The following is a 22,003-nucleotide window of genomic DNA, read 5'->3' as shown; positions in this document are numbered from 1 at the left end:
TTAAAATTAGCCAGCCATTTTGGGTAAATATTTTTTTTTTCTCCTCCCCCCCCTTCTTCTTTTCTTCCTCCTTCCTTTCACCCATTTATCTTTTTTTTTTTTTAACCTGGGGGGGGCTGTTTGATTTTTTTTTTTTTTAAAAAAGGGAATAATTTAGAGGCGGCCATTTTTGCTGCTTTATTCTTTATTTTTTTTTGCTCGGGTGGCAAAATATGATCTTCAAACTCCCCACCTCAGAACAATATTTTTTTTTTAAATTCCCCCCTTTTTCCGCGCGCGCCCCATTTTTTTTTTAAATTATTATTATTTCCTTCCTAAAGAGCGTCTGAGGAAGAAACCCTTGAAAAGGAAGAAGAAGAAAAGTTTGTGAGGGGAAAAGAAGAAGAAGAAGAGTCCCGGCCCATCGTATGGGACTTCTCCTCGCGCCCCCCTCCCCAAACACCCCCCACGGGCCACCGCCCCCTTTTTCGGGGCGATTTTTTGGGGGGGAAGCGCGGGGGGCGATGGTTTGAACGGGGGGTCGCCTTTTGAGGCTCGAGAGGCGGGGAAGGGGGGCCGCCGCCGCCCCCCCCTCCATCCCCACCCACCCCGCCCGTCGGGCTCGGCTCCGGTGTTCCCCCACCATCGGCCACCCCCCTCTCCTCCGGCACCACCATGGCTTCCCCTCTGAGGGAGGACGAGGAAGAGGAGGCGGAGATGGTGGTGTCCGAGCCGGAGGGGGAGGAAGACGAAGAAGAGGAGGAGGAAGAGGAGGAGGAGGAGGAAGAAGAAGACGAAGACGACGAAGAAGCAGCAGCCGCCTCAGCCGCCCGCCGCCAGGAACGACAGCCCGGGCGACATCTTCCCGCCCGCCGCCGCCGCCTCAGCAGCCGCCGCCGCCGTCGTCGCCGCCTCAGCGCAGGCGGAGGCTGCCCGCTGACCCCCGCCGCCTCCTCCTCCTCCTCCACGCCGGCCGCCGGAGGGACCCAGGCGCCGCCAGGTAAATAAACAAACGGCCATTTCGAGGGCTTTTTTCCCGCCGCCGCCGCCCCCCCCTTCGTTTCCCCCGCGTGAGGGAAAAGAGCGAGGCCGCCCCCCCCCTCCGGGAGAGGGAGGAAGGGAGGGGGGAAGAGAGGAGGCGGAGGGGGGGCGGGGCGGCTGTTGGTAAACAAGCAAACGGCTTTCGAACGCCGCGGGGCCGGACGGGATGCCCGCGCGCCCGAGCGCCTGAGGGACAACCCCCCCCCTTACACCCGCGCGCGCGCCTCCCTCCCTCCCTCCGCCTTTTTTCCCTCTCTCTCTCGCGCGCGCGCACTCCGCTCTTCCTTTTACCTCCCTCCGCGGCTGGATTCCCGGAACAGCCTCCGGTTGCGCCCCCTTCACCCCCCCCCCGCGCGCGCTTCTGCCTGTCTTAATTCTCTCTGCGTCCATATAGCTGTGGGGGTGGGGGTGGGTGGGTGGGGGACCTTGTGAGGCCAGCCAGACGCCTCTCGCAGGCGGCGGGTGGAAAGGCCCTCCTCGCTTCGGGGGTTTGAGGGGGAGGGGAAGGGGGGGTGAGGGGTCACTGCCCCGTCATGAAGTGTGTGAGGGAAGGGGGTGAGGGAGGAGGGTGAGGGTTATCGCTGCCCCAAAGGGGTCTGTGAGGGAGGGGAGGGGGTATCATTGCCCTGAATGGGTCTATGAGGGAGGGGTATCATTGCCCTCATGAAGGGGTCTGTGAGGGAGGGGAGAAAGGGGTGTGAGGGTCATTGATACCCCTGGAGTATGTGAAGGAGGGGAAGAAAGGATGAGGGGTCATTGCCACCCCACCCCCCATATGATGTGAGGGTTGAGGGTATCACTGCCCAAGGGGTCTATGAGGGAGGGGGTATCATTGCCCTCCTGAAGAGGTTCTGTGAGGGAGGGAGAAAGGATGAGGGGTCATTTCCACCCCCATGGTGTGAGGGAGTCACTGCTCCCCCCCCCAGGGGGTCCTGTGAGGGAGAAGAGAGGGGTCATTTCTATCCCTGGAGTATATGAAGGAGGGGGAGAAAGGATGAGGGGTCATTGCCACCCCCCACATGGTGTGAGGGTGAAGGTATCACTGCCCCAAGGGGTCTGTGAGGGAGGGGAGAGGGTATCTTTGCCTGAAGGGGTCTTTGAGGGAGGGGGGTATCGTTTGCCCTCCTGAAGCGGTCTGTGAGGGAGGGGAGAACGGGGGTGAGGGGGTCATTGTGCCCCCATGGTGTGAGGGAATCACTGCTTTCCCCCCCAAGGGGGTCTGTGAGGGAGAAGAGGGGTCATTGCTACCCCTGGAGTATGTGAAGGAGGGGGAGAAAGGATGAGGGTCATTGCCACCCCCCCCCCCCACATGGGGAGGGTATCACTGCCCCAAGGGGTCTATGAGGGAGGGGAGAGGGGATCATTGCCCTCCTGAAGGGGTCTGTGAGGGAGGGGGAAGAAAGGGGGTGAGGGGTCATTGCGCTCCCATGGTGTGAGGGAATCACTGCCTCCCCCCCAAGGGGGTCCTGTGTAGGAGAAGAGAGGGGTCATTGCTACCCTGGAGTATGTGAAAGGGGGAGAAAAGATGAGGGGTCATTGCCACCCCCACCACCCCCATGGTGTGAGGGAGAGGGTGAGGGTTATCACTGCCCCAAGGGGTCTATGAGGGAGGGGAGCGGGTATCATTGCCCTGAATGGGTCTATGGGGAGGGGTATCATTGCCCTCATGAAGGGGTCTGTGAGGAGGGGGAGAAAGGGGGGTGAGGGGTCATTGATACCCCTGGAGTATGTGAAGGAGGGGGAGAAAGGGTGAGGGTAATCACTGCCCCATCCAGGGGTGTGTGAAGGAGGGGAGAGGAAAGGGGGAGAGGGGATGATTGCCTCCTGAAGGGGTCTGTGAGGGAGGGGAGAGGAAAGGAGGGGAACATTGCACCCCCCACATGGAGGTGTGTGAGGGAGGGGAAGGGTGAGGGATCATTGCGTCCTGAAGGGATCTGTGAGGAGGGGGTCATTGCTTCCCCAATGGTGAGGGAGGAGATCACTGCTCTCTCAAGAGATCTGTAAGGCAGGGGAGAGGAAAGGGGAGAGGGGTCATTGCTCTCCCATGGATGTGTGTGAGGAGAGGAGGGGCTCATAGGAAAGGGATGTCAGGGGGTCTCTGGTGTTTGAGGGGATCATTTGCTCCCTTCACAGTGGCTGCCAGCCCTGTCTCCTGGTGGAGGAGGACTCCCATTGTGGCAAAGGGGGCGGGGATAGGGGTGACTTGGGTTTAAAGGAGTGTTGAAGGGACAGGAGAGCTGGGACCTTCATGAGCCTGTTTTGACACCCCATAGGAGGAAGGGGAGGGAGGGGAGAGGGGCCCAACTCCTGAGCCATGTGCCAGGCGTGTGGGGAGAGCCGTCACTTTGGAATGTATAAGTAGAAATGGGGGTGCGGGGTGACTGGGCATTTGAGGCCTCTTGGCTGGTTTGACATCCCGTAGGTTGCAGGAAATTGCCTGTCAGGAGGGAGGCTGAGGCTGTCTCTGAGGGAAGGGTAGGGGGAACCCACTGCCCCAACTCACAGTGTCTGGGGGCTGTCTCCTGGGCCTGATGGGGATAGCTCCCATTGCAAGAGGGGTTGGCCATCCATGGGGGGAGGAAAATCTTAGGTCACCTGGAGGTGTATAACTAGAAAGGGGGTGCTGAAGGGATGGCTGGACGTTGGAGATCTCTGGCCATGTTTTGCCACCCCGTCGGGCAGGAAGAATCCCACTGCAGGCTGATATGTGGGGGACTGAGCAAGGGTTTTTTTTTACACAGCTGTGCCCTACTGAACTTGCCAGACTTCCCTTGACCTGGGCTGGCTCTCCAAGCCTATTATGGGCAGCTTTTCCTTGCCAGTCCTGGAGATTGAAGGCCTGTGGCCAAGACTCTGCAGTGACCGTAAGAGGAAGAGTTCCGAAATCCAAACACCAGAGAAAAATGAATAAAAACCTACTCCCATACAGGTGTGTATCCTTAAAGGCCTAACAGGTGTCCGAATCCAATTCACATCAAAAGAGCTTCACATCAAAAGAGTATAAAGTCATCGTGAAAATAATAACCCTTCGAACACTTTTAAGGCCGCAATTTTCAAATTGCGTGTTTGGGTAACTATTTTGCCTGTGAAAAGGTGCAAAAGGAAATTAATTGAACTTGTTTAGACAATGTTAAACGGATTTCTGGTCGTTCCACTAAGGATATGAATATTATATAGAGAGTGTCTTCCCGGCAGATATTTAGCAAAGAAACTTACTTATTCTCTTTCTTCTAGTTTTAAGGATAAAGTCAACTTCATGATGTGGTGCTCAAAGGGCTAAGACATTGCGCTTGTTGATCAGAAATGTCAGCAGTTCGCCGGTTCAAATCCCTAGCACCGCGTAACAGAGTGAGCTCCCGTTACTTGTCCCAGCTTCTTGCCAACCTAGGAAGTTCGAAGCAGATAAAGATGCAAGTAGAAAATAGGGACCGCTGTTGGTGGGTTCTGTGGTGGGAACCACAGCGTTCCGTGTGCCTTCGGCATTGAGTTTCTGCCAGCCACCGTGACCACGGAGACAGTCTTCGGACAGCGCTGGCTCTTTGGCTTTGAACTGGAGATGAACACCGCCCCCTAGAGTCCGGAACGACTAGCACACATGCGCGAGGGGAACCTACCTTTAAACTTCATGAGAAGCAAAATAGCTTTCTCTCTTCGTTGGGTTTGTACTTTGGTTCATTTTGGGCCAAGGGCTGCTGGGCATCTGAGTTGTGTCCCCATCGCATAGGAAAACCTAATCTAACTACAGGTAGTCCTCGACTTATGGCCGCAATGAGCCCAAAATTTCTGTGGCTAAGCGAGACAGTCGTTAAGCGAGTTTTGCCCCATATTACGACTTCCCTTGCCACAGTTAACTGAAGCATTGCACCTGTTAGTAACAGTTGTTAAGTGACTCTGGCTTTCTTTTGACCTTGCATGTCAGAAGGTGGCAAAAGGAGATCACATGGGTCACTATTGTCATAAATATGAGTCAGTTGCCAAGAGCCTGAATTTTGATCACATGACCACGGGGAGGTCCCACTTGGCAACGGTGTGAAAAATGGTCCTAAGTCACTTTTTTCAGTGGTGGTGTAACTTTGAATGAATGAATGTAAGTTGAGGTCTACCTGCATTGTGCAATGCGCTTCTTTATTGTTTACCGTCTGCAGGGGGGGCGTTACACTGTCACGGGTAGGCAGTGCCATTCTCCCCCCCCCCTTCTTTTTTTTATAACACATGGTTAGCTTACAGAAATGGTGGCTTATCGATTTGTTGCTTGGCTGATGGCTAAAAAATCACTTTCCGATTACAGCCCCCGTGGAAGGCTAGCGCCTTTGATGCGTATCAGTCTGGGTGTGTATATAAATATATATATATACACACACACGCTAATGTGGATGTGCCAGACAACACGTTGATTAATTGTCTGTAAATTGATGGGCTCTTCCCACGTGGCTTTAGCTGGCCCCTGTGACTGGCAGCCCCACATAGGAGGGGGGGCTCTTCAAAAGAGGGAAACCGGATTGCCCCTTCCCAGTGTCGTGCCTTTGATTTATTGGTGGGCCTCCCTAATAATTCGCCACCCCAATCTGTAGACTTACCAGAAGCTGATCTATAGCGTTGTAGTCTTCCTTTCTTCCCTTGGGTTGTTAGGTTATGGATGGCATCCATCGTTCCGGACTCTAGAAGAAAACCTGTGGTAGGATTTAAAATAAAAATAAAAATCTGTATTTAGCGGTAGATCTTTTGCGACAAGTTGGTGTTGCGGGTGGCAAGGCCCCCCTTCCTTGTTGGCGACGTTTCCATTCTACAATCCAGTCTCTATTATGTATTGGGTCTCTCTTTATTTACTGGAATGAAAGCAGCGACTCTTAACGTAACTCCTAAAACACTAATCCGAAACACCGTGTAAATTAGATAACAGTTCTGGTAACTGGTGGGATGACTCGGCTGGGTCCCCCATTATCCTGCAGTGTATTGGGCTTCCTTGTTCGTAGTGCTTAGCACTTTTCAACCGCTGATCTCGCTGCAGAAGCAAATAATAGATGCAAACATTTACATTTTGGTCTTATTTTTTTTTTAAAAGAGAAAGAAATTTTAGTCCTTTGATCATGTTTTATCGTGGCTTCTTAGTGGCCTGCCTCCAGGGGAAGTGGCGTCACTGCGATTATTATTGCGAGACCACTCGAGCACAAGGACTGAGAATGGAGGGGGATAGGATGCAAGCCATAAGTAGGGACTGTGTTAGGGTACTAAAGTACAAAGGACTTAGAAAAAGACTGAAAAAAGGGGGGGATTTTAGTCCTCTCAGGAGGAAAAGAAAGGAAGGGGGGGGCTGCTGCTGAGAGACGATGGAAGGATAGGAACAGGCGATGAGGAAAATAAGAACTTTTTCAGTCGTAGAGAGTCTCCGTCCTCCAGATCACGGTTGTCCAAAGGTGCTTCTTTTCAAGGAGGCAATCTTGTTTTTTTTTTCTTTTGAAGAAGTTGCGCTTCTCATCCACGTTCTTCTGCTCTGACAGGATAGTGGATAAAAGCTAATAGGGCGGATCAATCCTTCCTTTCCCCACCATCCTGTCAGAAGCTGAAGGAAGTCCAGTGGCCTCCTGAAAAAAAAGCACCATTGGGAGCTTTTCAGCCCCGTCCCTGCCACGGTGTGCAACCTCAGCTGGACAGTTGACCTAAGGAAGGGAGGACGACCTTTATAGTCAGTAAAGAGAGGATCGAGGGCTGTTTGGCTAGCAGGAATGGCCTTTATGTCTCCAGGCCAGCCAGTTACATCGAAGAGCCCTTGGAGAGCCCATCGCTGTGTTTTGGGGGAAGTCATGGGAGTGGGCATAGCAGCATCAGAGGATTAGACTGGGCAAAGACTGTTATTCTCATTCCCAACATGGGGGAAAAAGAGCCATCTGACTCCACCCTCGTCTGGTTAATACCAGGCGAAACTCAGATTATGAAGGTGTTCAATTGGGAATAGTTAGGAAACAGTGCAGGCATTTATCAAGCTAAATTCTACTAGTTTAGCTGGCCGTAGGGATGGTTCTTAGAAAGAGAGGATGGCAAAAGAAGGATCTGCAATACTCAAAGTTGGTTGAAAAAAAAATACCGGTAATGCTCAATTTAGGACCCACCAGTTGAGCCCAACATTTCTGAACATCGCTAAGTGAGTTTTGCCCCATTTGACAATGTTGTTAAGTGAATCACTGCAGCGGTTAAGTTAGTCACCCAGTTGTTAAATGAATCCGGCTCCCCGGTGGACTTTGGCTTGTCAGAAGGTCACTAAAAGGGAATCGCGTGACCCCGGGACACAGCAACCGTCATAACTGCGAGTCAGTTGCTGAGCGTCTGAATTTTGAGCATGACACCCTGGGGATGCTGCAATGGTCCCAAGTGTGAAAAACGGTTGTAAATCCCCTTTTTTCAGAGATGTACCTTTTGAACGGTCACTCAAGGGATGGTTGTAAGTCAAGGCTCACCTGTACAGGTGACTCTGGATCAGGCTCCAAGGACGGATTGAGTGGGGCCGGTCCTAGATTCCTTTGCTGCGCAAACCTATTTGTTGGTGAGTTAGAAAATTCCAAATTTTTCAGATGACACAAACGTGTGTGGTGTGTTGTGTGTGTGGTGCGGGGGTAGAAAGCATCTTAAAGGACCCCATCGAGATTTGGGAAGGTCTTGTTAAGCAGGAGTAGAGGACAATCCACCAAGTGAATTTGAACCGGGGCAAAGATAAAATCCTACATTTAGGAAAGAGGAAAGGCCCGAGTTTATGAAAGTAGAGCTGGTGCCAAAAATGAGTTTTAGGAATGGGATTCTTTTTGGTGAACCAGAATAGGGGTGTTTAAGAGACTTCTACGCGCAACAGGGGATGCTTTACGCCTGCTTAAAGTCTTTGGTTTATGAAAGTAAAAAAGCTACATTAAGTCTTCATATTTTGACGTATGGTAGCGTATCGGAAAGAACGACAATGGCCCGTTTTGTGGTGGTTGCGTCATGTGCTTTGCGACTTGCCCCCATCACGGCTGTTGGGGCATCAAATCTTACCTGCTAAGCAGCAAAACTTCTGACTTCCTTCTCTAGATGTGTCCCTGGCTCCTCTGAAGATAGGAGAGCTGGTTATTTCTTTGTTCGATTTCTGTCTGCCTTTTTGCTTGCGAGGTGCGCAGGATGTCCCCCCCCATTTCCCCCATCAACAACAACCTTGTGAAGTAGGATGGGATGAGAGAGCGGGATTGCCCCAAAGCCACTCAGGGAGCTTCCCAAAATTGAGGCGGGGGCCAGCATCTATGACATGGCTCACGGAGGAGAAATTGGGGCTTTGAATTTAGCCCCAAAGCTGCGTTTTACTATCTCCCAAGGGAGGAGATGATTTTTAAGGCATTGTCTGCTTCAACTGGCTTGCTGGCCTCATCCTGGAAACGTCTTAGTTTATTTTAGCCGGTTTTCGAAGCTGCCTCTCAGGTGGCAGTTCCCGCGGGCAAATTAGGAGGCTGTAGAAATATGCTAAAACTTTTTGGTTTTCCACTTCGGCACAATTGGAACCAGATTTTGATGGGCTTTTGAGGAAGAGGAAGGGGGGTTGGGGTAAGGAAGGCGAGGACAATAGAAAGAAAGGAAGAGGAAGGGCAATGGAAAAGAGGAAAGAAAAGGAAAGACGAAAGAGGGCGGGAAAGGAGAGAAACAGAAGAGAAAGAAAAGGAAAGAGGGAAGGGAAAGGAAAGAGCGAAGGCAAGGGAAGGCAGGCAGTGGCGAAAGAGGGCCAAGAGCAGAGCCTCTCTAAGGGATGGCACTCAGAAGAAAGAAAGTTGTGTAGAAGAGGGGAGGGAAGGTGGAGTGAGGCCCCTGGGCAAAGGGTGGACGGGACTGAGAGGAGATTTTTTTTTTTTTAAAGTGCACCGCCAGTTTTTTAAACAAATTGCAGCCCCAAACAGCCCTAGACACACTTAAAACTGGCCTCTGCTCCCATTTTTCCCAAGCTGCCACTTAATTCTGGACCCTAGCCCTCCTTTTCCCTCTGCGGTCTCTTGCTTCCCCCCCCCATGTAAATTTCTTCCCCCTCCCTCTTCGCAATGCCCAAAGGCCTGGAATCCCGGTGCCCTGACCTCACCCAGCTTGTAAGGGCAGAGTTTGCAAACCGGCGGGATGGGGGGGGGGCTGTCATTTCCCCGCAGGGCTCCTTGCCAGGGGATGCTCTTGTGGTCTGGTAACCGCCCTGGACGACAAACACCCCCCCTGCTCCCCCCCCTTTCCCTGTTCACAGCAACAGGCTGGAGTTGACAGCTGGCTGGCAGGCTCCTTCGGAAAAACCCTTCGATGGTGGAGAAGGCGCAGGAGTTTAGAAACGACCCAGCTCACTTCTTTCCCCATGGACGCACGGGACAGATTTTTGAAGACAAATCGAGCCTCCCCCCCCCCCCCCAAATCCATAATTCTCCATGCCGTCACCAAATAGGCATTTTCCCCCCCCTCCACTTCTCCTTACCGCTCCCTTCCCCGCACTTTTTTAAAAAATATTTATCCTCACGATTAAGATTTATCACTAATGGGAAATGGTATGTTATTCTCTCCGCCATTACTGACATAGATTAAAAAAGGACCCCCCCCGTTCTTTTATTATTAACATCAGTTATTTTTGCTTTTTCAAATTGGCTGCCCAGTTTTCCCCCCCCCCCTTTCCTTTTTAGTATTAACTTGAAACACATAAAACGCTGTTTGTCTAAGTAGGCTTGGTTTATTATAATTTGCAAGTTATGGTACTCCTCTGCATTCCTTCTCTCTCTCTCTCTCTCCCCTCCCCTTTCCCATTCCTCCCCAAATCCTTTGTTAGCTTTATATAATATATATTTTCAAGGTAGGGAGTAGAAATATCAAGTGTGTGGAAATTCTAGTTGATTGCTGCCAAATATAAGAATCTTCTGCGCATGTGTGCCAATATATGATTAGAAGTGGGGGGTGGGGGTGGGGGTGGAGAAGCAGGGGGAACAAGAAAGCGTGGAAGAAGTAGGCAGAGGAAAAAAAAGATTGATAGATGAATTAGAAATTGACAAGAGTTGTGGGGGAGGGGGTGTCTGGCTTAGAAACCCTATCCTGATGTATTTCGGGGGCCCCTCCTCTGTATTTGTCAATCCCATCCCATCAGAAGCGGAAGGCAGGTGGCGTTGTAAGAGGGGAAATGCAACAAGGTGAAGCTTTCTTTGGAGGATTCAAGAGCTAACTGTTGTATTGTCAGAAGGAGCTAGGGTTGGGCCAGATGCAAAAAAAAATGTATATATGTGTGGGTGTGGGGGGGAGGGATGGAAGTGGAGGATGGGTTGGTGGGGTGGAATGTCATCCTTGCACCCTTATTCACGAAGTTGAACGGGTTTTTTTTTTTTTTCTTTTTTTGTTGGAATCGAAAAGGGGGCGACAAGCTTCCATTTATCTGCAAGATGCTTTGTTGTGTGTGTGTGTGTGTGTGTGTGTTTTATAACAGCATAATAATACCTTGCTCGGGCTGAGAAGGATTGTATTGTAAATGCTTCCCATGCTTCCTCTCCCCTCCCCCTTCTCCTTCCCATTGAGAGGATGCCTGCAATGGAGCATTGGTTAAGCCCAATGCCTGCCTGAACCCTTGCTTTAATTGGGAAGGGGGGGAATAGATTATTCCCCCCCCCAATTGCCTTGTGAGTGTGAAAGAAAGCCCCTGTGGCAAGGGGGAGAGCCCACGCATCTCGGCTCTTTGACAAAGAGGGAGGGTGGGCGTGTGTGTGTGCGTGTGAGTGGGGGGGGGGGAGAGAACGGGTCTGCAATAGGACGAGGGGATTGGGCACACAATGCCAGTGTCTCCCCGCAGGCTGATTTAGCTCCGGGGAGTCTATTTTAGACTGGCAGGCTTTTTCGATGGAGGGAGGCTGGCGTTGGTTGGCAGGAGCGAAGCCGTTGGGATATAAAACGATCAGGTTGTGTCGGAAAAGGCTGGATGGGTACCAAGACCTGTCACCCGCTCTGTTGACCTACCGCGGTGCGGCACAGCCTTTCTTTTTCCCCTGCCCCTACCTCATGTGGCGGCTTTCCTCCTCCTCCTCCCTCCTGCCGCCTTCCTCCCAGTCTGTTTAATCTTTTGACCTGAAGGGATCTCCCCCCTGCGGGCGCACAAGGAGGGGCCCACTTAGCCTCCCGCCGTCCCGTTTAGCCTGCGACCTCTTCGGCAGTGCGGTTGGCGCGGGGAGCCAATTAGTGCCAGCTGTGATTTATACAGGAGCTTCTGTGTGTGTCCTGTGGGTTAGGGAGGCGGGGTGGAAGGCACAGGAGCGGTTGGCGATGGAGGGGGCGGGCAAGGGCAAGGCGTAAGACACCCCCCCCTCTCCCTCCGACAACACATTGTGTTGTAGGTCATCCAGCAGACATGGGGTGGCAGCGACACCCGGCTGCCCCGATGGTCTCTCTTGCAGCTGCTGCGTTGAAGGCTTTTATTTCTGTACTTCCTGTGCCGTCTGTCTGGGCTGGGACTCATCCATCACTGCCAATTGCAGGGATTTATGGGGAAGAGGGCTAAGTCTGGGCCGCCAGCGTGGGCCAGATCCAGCCATTAAGCACCGCATGACGTGACTTTGAGACGACACCCTCCCCCCCACCTCGGGACGCGAAGCAGGAAACGTCCCTGGTGACTTTGTGACAAATCTTTGGGTAGGGAAATTGGAAAAGACATCAGAAAGTCGCTTTGTGGTGGGGTTTTTGTGTGTGGGTCGGAGAGAGTGACTTTGCAGCTTTGATGTATTGATGTATTGATCCTCGCGGGATCGGTGACAACGGCGTCGTCCTTCCAACCTAACGGATCAGGAAGCCGCCCCACTGGCTCATTTTTCTCTGAAGGGGGTTGTAAGTTAAGGATGAAAATACTTAAAGAAGTTGATAGAGGGTCCCTCCTGCTTGAGCAGGGGGTTGGACTAGAAGTCCTCCAAGGTCCCTTCGATCCCTTCAGCTCTATCCTGATTACATATTTGTCTGAAATAGTATGTAGGGCCTCCTGCTTGAGCAGGGGCTGGACTGGAAGGTCCCTGCCAGCTCTCTTCTGATTTGAGTCATTGATTGAAATAGAGGCAGGCCTCAACTTACAATGTTGGTTTAGTGACCGGAATAACAACGGCACTGAGAAAAGTGACTTTTATGACCCTTGTCCCATACCTGCAGCGTCCCCACAGTCCTGTGACCATAATTGAGGCAGCTGGCAACTGGCTCCGATGTAGGACGGTTTTAGCGTCTCCTGGGGGGTCACGGGATCCTCTTTTTGCAACCTCCTGACCCACAAAGTCAATGGGGAGGCCAGATTCACTTAGCGACCGTGTGACTAGCTTCACTTAACCACCGTGGCAAGACAGCTTGTAAAAAAGAGGCAAAATCCGCTTAGCAACGGTCTTGCTGAATAATGGATTTTTTTTTTACTCCGATGAGGTCATAAGTTGAGGACTGCATGTGTTTTTATGTCAAATAGATTCACAGTGGGGATAGAACAGGGTTTTTTCTTTCTTTCTTGATAGTTGGTGGTAATTCAGGTTGCCGGGATTCAGTGCTGAATTTTGGGGCCACGATCCCCCAATATTTTGGGGGCTGCAGAAGAAGAGTTTGATCACCTTGACAAGGTGATCAGTTCCTGATTCAAAGAACGGGCCATGCAATTTAAAAATGCTAAATAAAAGTCGGGACTTTTGAGCCTTCCCGGTACGTAACTTTCTGGGTTTGAATTAGAATAAAATTAGAATCACAGAGTTGGAATCACAGGTCTTCTAGTCCAACCCCCTGCTCAAGCAGGAAACCCTAGACCATTCCAGACAAATGATTGTCCAAACTCTTCTTAAACCCTTCCAGCGATGAAGCACCCACAACTTCTGGTGGCAGGCTGTTCCATTGGTTAATTATCCTCCCTGTTAGGAAGTTTCTCCTTAATTCCAGCTTGCTTCTCTCCTTGATGAGTTTCCACCCGTTGCTTCTTGTCCTGCCCTCGGGTTCTTTGGAGAACAGCTTGACTCCCTCTTCTTTGGGGCAGCTCCTCAAATATTGGAAGATTGCTATAATGTCACCCCGAATCCTTCTCTTCATTAAACTAGACATCCCCAGTCCCAGCAACCATGGTTTCCTGCCTAAGCAGGGGGTTCGACTAGAAGACCTCCAAGGTCCCTTCTAACTCATTCTGTTCTGTATATGGGCATTGAGATCTCTTTTTATGCTCAATTGATGGAGTAGAGATCAGATGGGATCCTTCTCATTTTGGGCTGATTACAGATGGGTCTTTGCTTCGTTTAGATTCTAGATCGGGGTCTCCAAACGTGGCAACTTGTGGAACTTCAACTCCCAGAATTCCCTAGCCGGCATGGGGGGAACCCCTGGGAGTCGAAGTCCACAAGTCTTTCAAAGTTTTCCAAGTTGGAAACCCCTATTCTAAATTAAGACTTGGGTAGTAATTTTACACGAGATATATAAATAGTCTTCAGGAGTGGTGCGGTGGCCTAGAATATATCTGCCGAACAAAACTCCGCATTGGCAACAGGAAGAGCATCCGGCCATTAAAACACTCTGCTATCTCCGCTCAGTTGCCCAGACTCCATCCCGCAAGGGATTATGGCGTCGTTAAATGAAGATGATGATGATATAAATAGTCCTCAACTTATAATGGTTGTTTAATGAACGTTTGGGGTTATGGCTCAGAAAGGATGATTTTTAGGCTTGTAAAGCGTTTCTCATCCTTAAAAATCTCTCTCCCTCTCCCTCTCTCTCTCTTTCTCTCCCTCTCTCTCTCTCACACACACACACACAAACACACACACACACGGACATGACCCCATGTTTGTTGCTTGTATGACTTTTGCAGTATCCACAGCCCAGAGAGTAGGTTCACACTTAATGACCGTGTGATTTGCTTAACTACTCTGTGCCTCGAACTTATGACTTCTTGGTTCTCTTCACGACCTCTGTAAAAAAATGGGTCCAGTCATATGGTCGCCTCAAACTTTTAAATGCCTTTGCCATGAGGGCTCACGGCAGGATCTCTGGTCCCAACGGTGGTCGTAAGTCAAGGACTACCTGTAGAAAGAATTCTGGCCGGCGTGCAATGGAGACGAAAGCTCATATTTCTCCTGTATATAATGTCATATTCCCCGCAGGCGGTGAATTAGCACATCAGGGCTTAGTCGTAATTTATCTTGCGTTCCAGTTTAACGCGGGGGATACCAGGACTGTGATCAGCGGTCCCTTGCTTTAAATCACTCAGGTAAATTAAATACAGCCAAGATCTCAGCCGTGGGTCGATTTCAACTCCCAGAATTCCCCAGCCGGCTTTCAAAACTCACTTTAACAACTGTCTCGCTTAGCGATGGACATTTTGGGCTCGATTGTGGGTCGTCAGTCAAAGGGGCTCTTCCCCCCCCCACCCCAAAGAGGCAACTGGACTTGGGTTTTCCTTGAACTCGTTTCGCTTCTCATCCTAGAAGCTTCTTCAGCTCTGTCTTAAGTCAACGGAGATTGTCCATCATCCAGGTTCCAAAGATGCTTTTTCCAAAGGCAACAGAACTTTCGTGGTTTTTTTTTTGCTTGAAGAGGTTTCGCTTCTCATCCAAGAAGCGTCCTCGGTTCTGAATGGATGGTGGAGAATGGAAGGATTTATATTTATATAGGATGGCGGCAAGGAATATTAATCCTTCCATTCTCCACCATCCGTTCAGAACTGAATGAGAAGTGAAACCTCTTCAAGCAAAAACTTAAAAAGTGCCGGTTGCCCTCTTGAAAAAGCACCTGATCACCAGCTGGACCATGAAAGGAAAAGGGGAGAACTAACAGAAAGGTTAATTTTTATCTAGCATCCCATATTTGTTTTTTTTTTTTAAATTAATCTAGGTTTATTTACAGGTAGTCCGCGACTTAGCAAACAATTCATTTAGTAGACCGTTCAAAGTTACAATAATTATTATATTCACTCTCCTAGATATAGAGAGTCCTCGTATGAAATGATATCAGATTTCATTTTTGTTCTGGCTTTACCTTGTCTTTGTCCTGGCCATGCTTTTGGGGAACACAGGCAGTCCTCCACTTACAACAGCTCATTTAGTGACCAAAGTGACAACAGCACTGAAAAAAAGGAACTTAACAACCGCTTTCCCCACTTAACGACCGTTGCAGCATCCTCCGTGGTCACGTGATCAAAATTGAGTTGCTTGGCAACTGGTTCCTATTTATGACGGTCGCAGCATCGTGGGGTCACGCAACCCTCCTTTGTGGCCTTCTGACAAGCAAAGTCCATGGGGAAGCTGGATTCACTTAACAGCCGGGTTACTGGTTAGTGTACATTCAAAGTGACAAATATTCTATTTTCTATTCTGTTAATATTCTATTCTATCCATTTTCTATTCTATTCAATTAATTTTCTATTCTATTCTGTTCTATTTTATATTCTATTCTATTTTATTCTATTTTATATTCTATTCTGCTATTCTTTTCTATTCTTCCTCATTCTGTTCTGTTCTAATCTATTCTATTCCATTCTATTCTATTCTTCCTCATTCTATTCTGTTCTATTCTAATTCTATTAATTCTGTTCTATTCTATATTCTGTTCCATTCCATTCTATTCTATTCTAAATTCGAATTGTGGTCCCATGTGAAGGCCTGCTCTGTATTTCCAACGGATCAAAGCAGTGCCTGTGTCATTCCTGGTGATGGTGAGCTCAGCCGTCGGCTTTTAAGAGTGTCACCTGGCTGGGCTGCCTTTGAACCTCGCCTCGAACCTGTCGCGGGAATCGAACCTGAAAGGCCCATCATGCAGAGACAGAAGCCGTTGATCTTTGCCTGGTTTTTCTGACTGCATGAAAAGCCAGACGTTCAGCCAAGGCAAGCATGCGAGGCGTTCAGAGGTCTTGTTTGGATGGGTGGGTAGGCAGAAAGATTGAATGAAGGCTTAAAGGTTTCGGAGAAAGCTGCAGGCACAAAACAGCACTTTAAAATCCAGCAATCCTTTGTCTAAAACCGACGCGCCCCCTAAATGCCTGCGGGATGGTCAGCTATCCCGTAAGGATTACGGTTGTCTAGGCCAGTGGTTCCCAAACTTGGCAACTTTAAGACTTGTGGACTTCAACTCCCAGAATTCTCCAGCCAGCTGGCTGGAGAATTCTGGGAGTTGAAGTCCACAAGTCTTAAAGTTGCCAAGTTTGGGAACCACTGGACTAGGCTGTTGAACCCGAATGGGAAAACCCGTCTGTCCCCCCAGGAATTTGGAACATAGAATCCTAGGGCTGGAAGGGACCTCAGAGGTCCTGTAGTCCAACCCCCCCCCCCCCCGTACAAGCCGGAGAACCTACGCAAGTATTCCCCGACTTACGAGCCCCATATTTCTGTTCCTAAGTGAGGCAGTTGTTACGTGAATTTTCCCTCATTTTTTTGCAACCTTTTCTTGCCCGAGGTGTTAAATGAACGGCTGCAGTTGTCAGAGGAGTGAAAAGGGTGTGAAGTGAATCTGTCTTCCTTCTGCTTGTCGGAAGGTTACAAAAGGGGGATGATCCCATGATCCCAGAACGTCATAAATACGAGTCAGTGGCCAAGCGTTCTGAATTTTGATCACGTGGCCATGGGGACACCACAACAGTTGCGGAAAACGGTCGTAAGTCACTTTTTTTCGGTGCCGTTGTAACGGTCGATATCTATGGAGATTCTCAGTCATCCAGGTCATGGTTGTCCCAAACCGTGCTTGCTTTTTCAAGAGGCAAGTGGACTTTCTGGGTTTTTTTTCCTGAAAGACGTTTCCCTTCCCATCCAAGAAGCTTCTTCAGTTCTGACTGGATGGTGAGGAAGGATTGATACTCCTTGCAGACAGCTGGTCATTTGCATCCTTTTTAGAGGGTCGTTGAGGCCACTTGGAGGTCTATTTGTGTCTTCTTTAAAGACCTTTCACTTCTCCTCCAAGAAGCTTCTTCTGCTCTGACTGGATGGTGGGGAAGGGAAGGATTGATCCTCCTTGCAGACAGCTGGTCATTTGCATCCTTTTCAGAGGGTCGTTGAGGCCACTTGGAGGTTTATTTGTGTCTTCTTTAAAGACCTTTCACTTCTCCTCCAAGAAGCTTCTTCTGCTCTGACTGGATGGTGGGGAAGGGAAGGATTGATCCTCCTTGCAGACAGCTGGTCATTTGCATCCTTTTCAGAGGGTCGTTGAGGCCACTTGGAGGTTTATTTGTGTCTTCTTTAAAGACCTTTCACTTCTCCTCCAAGAAGCTTCTTCTGCTCTGACTGGATGGTGGGGAAGGGAAGGATTGATCCTCCTTGCAGACAGCTGGTCATTTGCATCCTTTTCAGAGGGTCGTTGAGGCCACTTGGAGGTTTATTTGTGTCTTCTTTAAAGACCTTTCACTTCTCCTCCAAGAAGCTTCTTCTGCTCTGACTGGATGGTGGGGAAGGGAAGGATTGAAACTCCTTGCAGACAGCTGGTCATTTGCATCCTTTTAAAGGGTCCTGGAGGCCACTTGGAGGTTTTATCTGTGTCCTCAGGGTCACCTGAGTGGTGCAAAGAAATGTGGAGCCTTCTTGGATCTGCTGAACGGACACAGACAAACCTCCAAGTGGCCTCAAGGACTCTCAAAGTTTGCAAATGACCAGCTGTCCGCAAGGCGTATAATATATAAATCCTTCCTTTCCCCACCACCGTCCAGTCAGAGCCAAAGAAGATTCTCGGATGAGAAGCAAAACGTCCTCAAAAGGAAAAAAAAAACCCAGAAAATCCAGTTGCCTCTTGGGAAAACAAAGCACCTTTGGGACTCCAAGTGGCCTCAATGACCCTCTAAAAAGAATGCAAATGACCAGCTGCCCACAAGGCACATAAATCCTTCCCTTTGGTTTTGTTAAGCGGTGACAGCAGGTGATGGATGGGCGCTTCCGATTTGGAGGGGCGGAGGGGGGGGAAACCTTCCCAATGTTGACACTCGGTTGGGGGACGCCCCACATTAATCACAGCCGGGTTAACGGCCGAGGCTCCCTTACCCGTTTTGTCTCGGTGAGGCGGCTGAGAAATCGCTGGAGGGGGCTCCGTGAGTCTCTGGAGCATTTAATTACTGCCGAGGTAGAAGTAGCTGTCCTGAGATATTAATGGAGTCGGTTCGGCTGCCTGTCGATACGGATCTTCCCTCCGTGCGCGGAGGGGAAGAAGAGCGGGAGGTTACAAAACTTGTTGGAGGAAAGGGGGGGGAGGGATTAATGGCCTCTCCTCCTCCTCCTCTGTCTTTAATACGGCGAAGTCATTTCGGCAGCTGTGAGGTGGAGTTGCTTCTGATTTACAACAATGGGGAACGAGAGGGGAGCTGGCCCCGGTGACTCCTATTAAGGAGTTACATTGCGTTGCCGTACCTGCAGCATCAAAGGGACTAGTGCCACTCGTGGCTCTTAACACTTGTACCAGGCCTTGGGAAATTGGGAGCCTGACCCCTTTCTAGGGGTGGTTGTGTTGTTAACTACATGTTTTCTCCTCCCCCACAATCACACTATTTCTGGAAGGCGGGGAAGTTCTAATGCATTCTGGCCATAATAAGCCTAGGAGATGTAGGAGAAGGAGCTTGGAGAGTAGGGTTGAGAGTAAAAAAACACCCGTTAAAAAGGCGGAAATAGTAATTGAACTTGCCTGGATAAGGTTGGCAATGCAGGATTCAAATAGAAGAGAATGCTTGTAACTCAGGGTTGAATGGTGGGAGTTCTTGGTGCTCTTGAACTGGGTTGTTTCCTTGCATGGCCCAGCTATGAAACATCATGGTGGTAGTGGGGGGTGGGGGAGAGAAAGATTTGTGGAATGGAGAAAGGGGAAGGATAACTACGAGGTCCTTGGTGCTGTCTGAAGTTGGTGGTTTTCTCACAGACGTTTCATGACCTAACTAGGGAACATCATCAGTGCTAGAAGGGAGTGGGGTTTGCGGAGAGGAGGAGTAGGTGAAGGACTGTTGGGTCCTTGGTGCTCTCTGAGCTTGGTGGTTTTCTCACAGATGTTTCATGACCCAACTAGGGAACATCATCAGTGCTACGCGGGATTGGGGTTTGGGAGGAGGAAGAGGAGGAGGAATGTGGGCTCCTTGGTGCTCTCACTTTGGTGGTTTTCCTGCAGACGTTTCATGACCCAACTAGGGAACATCATCAGTGCTATGCGGGATTGGGGCTTGGGAGGAAGAGGAGGAAGAGGAAGAAGAGGAGGAGGAAAAAGAAGAGGAGGAATGTGGGCTCCTTGGTGCTCTCAGTTTGGTGGTTTTCCTGCAGACGTTTCATGACCCAACTAGTGAACATCATCAGTGCTAGAAGGAAGTTAATCAGCACTGATGATGTTCCCTTGCTGGGTCGTGAAACGTCTGCAAGGAACCCCCAAACTCAAGAGACCGCCAAAGACCACTCAGCTGTCTGTTTCGACGTTCCCTCGCTGCTCTTCCCTGCCTGGCCCTTTCCGCGCTGTGGGGTGCCCTTGCTGGCAGAGAATCCAGCCCCTCGGAGGGTTGGCGGCAAGGCTCCAAGAGGGCCACCTCTTGTCCCTCGCCATTGAGCTCGGACGTGGCGCTGAAGCGGTCTCAAAGCAGGCGGTCTCCTTCTGTCGTCTGTCTGTCTTTTTCTTTTTGACGCCTGGGGATCCTCCCCCCCCCCCCCTGTTTTGTATTCCAGACGACGAAGAGGAGGATTTGTGCAGCTTAGAGAGTCCCCTCGTCGTCAAGAAGAAGAAACGAGGGCCGAGGAAGCAGAAGGAGAACAAGCCGGGGAAACCCAGGAAGCGCAAAAAATTAGTAAGTGCCCTCTAACCGAAGCCTTTTTCTCCCTCTCCCACGCGGACCCGTATCCCGCATCGTTGGCGCGTGTATACTATTGCGGCAAGCCAATTCGCCAATAGGAGGACATCTTTAGCGGCGTCCGTTCCTGACCTTAGGTAGAGGAGGACCAGTTTTGGGGCATGGGGGTGGGGAAATGGAAGCCGTGCCAGGATTTCTGGCCTTGGTTCTCACCCGCGCAGGGGAGTTGGATCTCCTGTAGTCCTAGCGATGCCTCCATCGGTTCAGAATTGTGTCGGCCAAGATTTGAACACTCTCCTGTGGGTGACTGTATCGGCGGCCAGTTTCCTTCCAAATATTGGTGGTCACTGGGAAAAGAGAGTCCCTTCCCAGAGGTGGGATTCACCCCGGCTCTATGGCATCACTTTTTTTAAAGCCCAAAGCGCATGCGCAGAAGGCACATGTGGTCACATTTGCGAACCACCCCCTGGCCCTTCCAATACCCTGGTCCCAGGCCACGTAGCGTTGGGAGCCAAGTTATTTGAAGGACCACCTTTTCCCCAGTGACATCTATGTGACTCACCAGAGCAGGGAGGCAGGAGATGTTAGGGGTCTCCTTCCTTGAGTGGGATCCAAAAGAAGGGCCTTCTCTCTCCCTCCTTGCAGAGATAAGACCCCCCCCCCTTTTGATGCACTCTTCCAAGTCCCGGGGACCCTAGAATTAGACCATCAAGGGGTCGGCATAATTGCTGTTTGCCAGAAGTATTTATTTATTTTTTTCTACCGGGGTTTTATATTTCCCAGCCTCCTCCTGGAGTCACCAAGAGGGAGTTGGGCAGCTTATATACATGTTCTTAATAAATAATAAAAATTGCTGTGTGTGAAAAGGTTCTGCCTGGGTCAGAGGCATAGCGGATGGATGAAATAGCAAAAAAAAAAAAGCTTGCATTTTCACCTTTAATCACACAACAGCCCGAAGTAAAATCTGTTCTTAGTTTCTTTCGCGCTCAGAACGACGCACGGCGTTGTTTTTATTGTTGTAAAAGATTGCCATTGTAATCTACCGAGTTTTCCCCGAAAATAAGACAGGGTCTTATTTTCTTTGGATTCCCCCACCCAAAATAAGCCCTTGCTCTTATTTTTGGGGTGGTCTTATAACTTTTGACGTGAAGGAAGCGGCGAGTGCGGTCACCTCATGGCTGCTGGTGTGTTGCAATATTTTGGGGGGGAGGGTTTATTTTCTGGGGAGGGCTTGTTTTAGCGCATGCACTCGAAAGCCCAATTGAGTTTATTATCCAGAGAGAGGCCTTATTTTTGGGGAAACGGGGTATGTTTCTGACTTACGAGCTGCCCAGAATCATTGGCTGAGATGGGGCGGCTATAGAAATCAAACAAAATAAATATCTGTGTAAATCAGAGGTGGGGAAAGATGGCCCCTTTACCACCTGCGGATTTCGACTACCCAGAATTCCTCGAGCACGGCTGGCTCAGGAATTCTGGGAGTCGAAGTCCACGGGTCGTAAAGGGGCCATCTTTCCCCACCCCCTGGTGTGGAGCGTTGGAAGCTTTTCTGCATCTCCTCTTCGCATTGACAAAAAAAATCCCCCAGACTGTTTCATTCGTTTGCCAAGTCGTTATGTCACAATGAAATCGGAGGGGGGGGGGCGACTGTGGTCCTGGCACGGGGGGGGGGGGGCTTCTTCTCCTCCGTGCTCAGCAGGGATAGCTGGCCTCTTAATTAATGCTAACGATCTCACTTCTTGCCTTGGGCTCTGTTTTTTTTTTTTTTTTTCCTTTTCCTTTTCCCCTCTTGGCAGGTCAGTGAGGATGAGTTTGAGTCCGACCGAGAGGAGTATCGGGCCAAGTCGGAGAGCGGGGGCAGCGACTATGGGGGCGTTGGGAAGAAGAAACGGCGCAAACACCGGGAGAAGAAAGAGAAGAAGACCAAGCGGCGGAAAAAGGCGGAGGAAGACGGAATGCAAAAGCCAAAGGTGGGAAGGATGTGGGGGGGCCTTGGAGCCCCGGCCTCCTCCTCCTCCTCCTCCTCCTCCTCCTCCTCGGCTGATGGTGTGGGGTGGAGTTGCCGGACAGTGAAAGCTCCAGCTCCACAGCTGTGTTGGGTGCTGCTTGTAATAGAAGAGTCTTCCCAGACCGCTCAGCTTCCTCTGGGAACAGACAGAGAGGGTTTCATGGGGCTTAGGCGTGGGGAGGTCAGGCGAACGGCCCTTGCCACTACGCAAGGATTCAAGGCTACTTCCCCACTTG

General features: G+C 50.3%; 1 protein-coding gene across 2 annotated transcripts in view; it reads left to right on the top strand.

Moving 5' to 3' along the window:
• The first annotated feature begins 917 nt into the window (after positions 1 to 917).
• Positions 918 to 22,003, top strand: part of CHD3 (chromodomain helicase DNA binding protein 3) — a 107,197-nt gene continuing 86,111 nt past the window's right edge. The window contains exons 1-3 of one of the 2 annotated variants that reach the window (XM_032235087.1): positions 918 to 979; positions 19,638 to 19,756; positions 21,556 to 21,729. In XM_032235087.1, the coding sequence (XP_032090978.1) occupies positions 21,715 to 21,729 (15 nt within the window). In that variant the 5' untranslated portion in view covers positions 918 to 979; positions 19,638 to 19,756; positions 21,556 to 21,714. Of the gene's footprint in view, positions 980 to 19,637; positions 19,757 to 21,555; positions 21,730 to 22,003 lie in introns of those variants that run through there. The other variant, XM_032235088.1, reaches the window with a different exon arrangement.

Source organism: Thamnophis elegans, chromosome Z (genome assembly GCF_009769535.1).
Source record: "Thamnophis elegans isolate rThaEle1 chromosome Z, rThaEle1.pri, whole genome shotgun sequence".
In the NCBI taxonomy this organism is placed as follows: Eukaryota; Metazoa; Chordata; class Lepidosauria; order Squamata; family Colubridae; genus Thamnophis; species Thamnophis elegans.
The sequence above is the reverse complement of the archived record's forward strand: the minus strand, read 5'-3'. Positions and strand labels throughout refer to the sequence as shown.